Here is a 3411-nt window from a genome sequence, read left to right on the forward strand (position 1 = left end):
AATATTTTGAATACATTTTAAAGTTTATTTTCTTAGTAATTTTTAAGTCAAAAGTATTGTACACAACCAAGTAGTGCATAGCACTGAATTCATCACTTTGGCTACCACAGCTCAAAGAGGGACAAGGAGGCTACTTATTTACCTCTATGTCAAGTATGTAACATCTACTGATAACACCTGCATAGCAAAATACAAGCAAATAAATCTTCATTTATGCCAAGTGTAGTCTGTTTTGTAAATACAAAAWCAGAAAAGATACATAAATATAACAGTATGCCTTTCTTTTTTTTCTTATATACTCTATGTAACATGAGAGTAAAATCTGGAATAGCTTTGCAGTAACTTAGATTAAGACCAGATTCCCATGATTCAGAGTTTCACAAACATTCCTCAGCATTTTTTGTCTTGTACCATTGTAATAAAAAAGTTGCAGAAAGAGAGCAAGCTTTCTGGACAGTATTCCTCAGCCACCTTTCTCTGATCAATATAATCTGTATCTTCAACACAGTCTTGGGAATTTTGTTCTGGTTGCTTTTTAGTGATAGAAGCAGATGCTGAAGCTTGTGCACCTTCCTTTGCATGATGAGTTGCATTCCCTTTCACATGACCCACTGACATTAGCAGGCTTGAACTTGTCAATTTGAGATGAGCAGTTTGTGGGCCTTTCCTACAAACTTTAGATTTTAGGACACTTTTGGGGTCTTGACAGATCTGCTTTTGTTTCTTTAGGGATCGGGAGACTTGCTTCCAGTAGGATTTCTGGTTTGCTGCATACTGTGAACAGCTGGAAGGGTCTCCTGAGAATTCACACCAGAACTTGTTTTCACCATTCTGGCATTCTATGTGCACAGTAGCAGCACTGATGTCAGTCACCGCCCAGGTGCACTCAGCATTTTCTTTGGTTTTAAACTTGCCTTTAGGTRATGCCTTTCCTCCTTTTGACTTCTTTCCCTTTTCATTCTGTTGGTTAGATTCAGCTTGGCTTTTTCCATCCTTTTCTACACCTTTTCTTTCTTTTTTTCTTTCCTTCTGTCTTTCGCAATTAGCTAGTAGCATCTGAGAGACCAGAATCAGCACACAAAGAAGTCCAAAGCTTTTGATCTTCATGGCCTTCGTTTAGCTTGTTATCTGCTTTCCAAATGAAAAATAATATATATATTAAAATATTTTCACTTAATGGTGAAATGAATACTTGCGCTATTTTGGACATGATATTCCATTGCTCTTTGACAGCATATTAAAATGATGTTACTGACAAGATCCTCTAGCCTATGTGTGAACAGTCTCTGGGTTCTAGAGCCATTTCATATTATTCTTGAGAAATGTAAATCTCTCTGATCCAATTACTTAATTATCCATGAAATATGAAATAGCTCAAACAGAAGACACTCTTTCCCAGGACATGCTACTGCCCCATGATTGACATACTTTAATTAAAAAAAAAAAACTCTGTTGGAGTCAGAGAAGAAATCTGAACTTGGGACTTGTCTATCTTAGGTGAATGTCTGAAGATAAAGCAATTGTTGTTCCCATGACTTCTGATTTCCTGGAGCTTTTGTGAATGACACATAAGCCATTTTGACTCCAATCTTTGGCTTTTCTTTAAAAATGCGCCAAACAGAAATGAAGCCATTTGTTTCAAGTTGAGTAAAAATTACTTTTTAGGCCTCTTGCAAATTGTCTTAATTCACTAGTAATGCCAATATTTCAAATTTTTCTTGAAAAAAATTATTTTAATCTTTCCGGACACCAAAAAGATTAACTATTCACACATTCTTCAGTGCCTTCACTGTTAAACAAATAAAAGTATCTTCTTGTTTTTGAAGTTTCCATATAACAAAGCAGCAATTCATGTGATGGCTTGCTAAGATGGTGTTTATTCAGCATTCACCTATCTGCAAATATCTTTAGTTTCATAAATTTACTAATACTGAAAATACAGGTATTCAGCAGATACGAGCAGGTCCTACTTTTGCAAAATTCTTATTTTTTTTTGTATCATGCCTTATTCCATATACAGATTTTCACTGCATTAAAAAATACTATAAATTGATCTTTCTATAAAGTGTGTGGTATTTAAAGTTCTATTGCAAATATGACAACTTATATGATTAAAATAAATAATGATGTGACAGTAATGTTCTGTTTCAAGTAGAACAGTGTGGAAGTAAGGTAACTACAAGACATACCTTGCACAGTACTTGGAGTTATCAGTAGGATGAAGCTTGGCTCCTTCAAAAGAATCAGAGCTACTTGTAAAAGCAGTGTGGTATTTATAAAGGCAGAGACACACCTTCAATTCTCCAGTAAGACTATTACAACACAATAGGATACTTCAGTGCCATGTTCATTTACCTCTGCCACACCTCCTTGGAAAAATGCCAGTTCTCATTCATAGCATTAAAAGAAAGGGGGGGGGGGACACAGCTACAGTGGAGTGACAAGGTGTGTTTGCATAAATGAGATGTTACTTTAGCCAACTCCTTCCCTCTGAGCACAATGATAAGAACATTATTAAATTATGAGTTTCTTAAAAAAGAAAAAACTCTTTTCAATCACCAAACACCGTATCTATCAATGACTTCAACAACTTGCACTACCATTGAGTTTAGTAGAATTTAGGTAGTACTGTTTATTCATTCTTTATAAAATGAAATCTATTCCATGAAGCATTCTGAAGTTACCTTTGGGACATTTCCTTAACTCATCTTGCAAAAATATATTCGTGAACATTTTAAAATCAAAATAGATTTTATTCCTTTGCTAGGAACAGCATTCATTACAGTGAGATGGTCATAACCACGAAGTACAGAAACAAATTCAAGCTCCCTCAGAATTAGTGACTAAGAGTGACAATCTAAGAGCTGGGACTGATTACACAAAACTGATTATGCTCTCCCCTCTCTGCCAGCTTCTGTGTACATAAAGAAGTGGGTTACATTATAAGACTATATTATGGGACCATGTCTAATGCATGGTAACCTGAAAAAGAATATGACAGCGAAAGCATAGGCTTTAGACAAATATAAAAATGCAGTGCATTCAGACCTGGGATCTGTCTGCCTTGAAAGAATGAACAGAGTAGTAAGTGCCTTTTTAGTTAAGGTATTTCAAGTGGTTTTACTGGAGAGAGATAAGGGTGATATTTGTTATATGTGCTTTGAAAAAACTTCCAAGGATGTAAGAAGAGATGAAAGTAGGCAGGTCTTTTCTTTTGACTTTTTCCCATAGATATAAATGGAATGAGAAAAAAGGATCTAAAGCTCCAGGTAAGGCAATGTCTGCAGTGGTTTGGAGATGAGTAGATTGAACTTTCATTAAAAAACAGAAGCCAGAAAAGGAAGAAAAAGAGTAGTTCTGTAATGTGTGCACAGCAAATAAAAGTGGGGAGGGAGATTCATATATTTGAAA

General features: G+C 35.3%; 1 protein-coding gene across 1 annotated transcript; it reads right to left on the minus strand.

The window, feature by feature from the left end:
- Positions 1–390: 390 nt before the first annotated feature.
- FGFBP1 (fibroblast growth factor binding protein 1) lies at positions 391–2329 on the minus strand. Its single transcript, XM_085304284.1, has 2 exons — positions 2186–2329; positions 391–1128 (listed from the first exon to the last, which is right to left on the minus strand). Exon 2 carries the CDS (start codon positions 1105–1107, stop codon positions 391–393), a length of 717 nt encoding a protein of 238 aa, XP_085160410.1. The 5' UTR covers positions 1108–1128; positions 2186–2329.
- Positions 2330–3411: the final 1082 nt, after the last annotated feature.

Source organism: Rhea americana, unplaced genomic scaffold (assembly GCF_003343005.1).
Source record: "Rhea americana isolate MKP2758 unplaced genomic scaffold, rheAme1 scaffold_205, whole genome shotgun sequence".
Lineage (NCBI taxonomy): Eukaryota > Metazoa > Chordata > Aves > Rheiformes > Rheidae > Rhea > Rhea americana.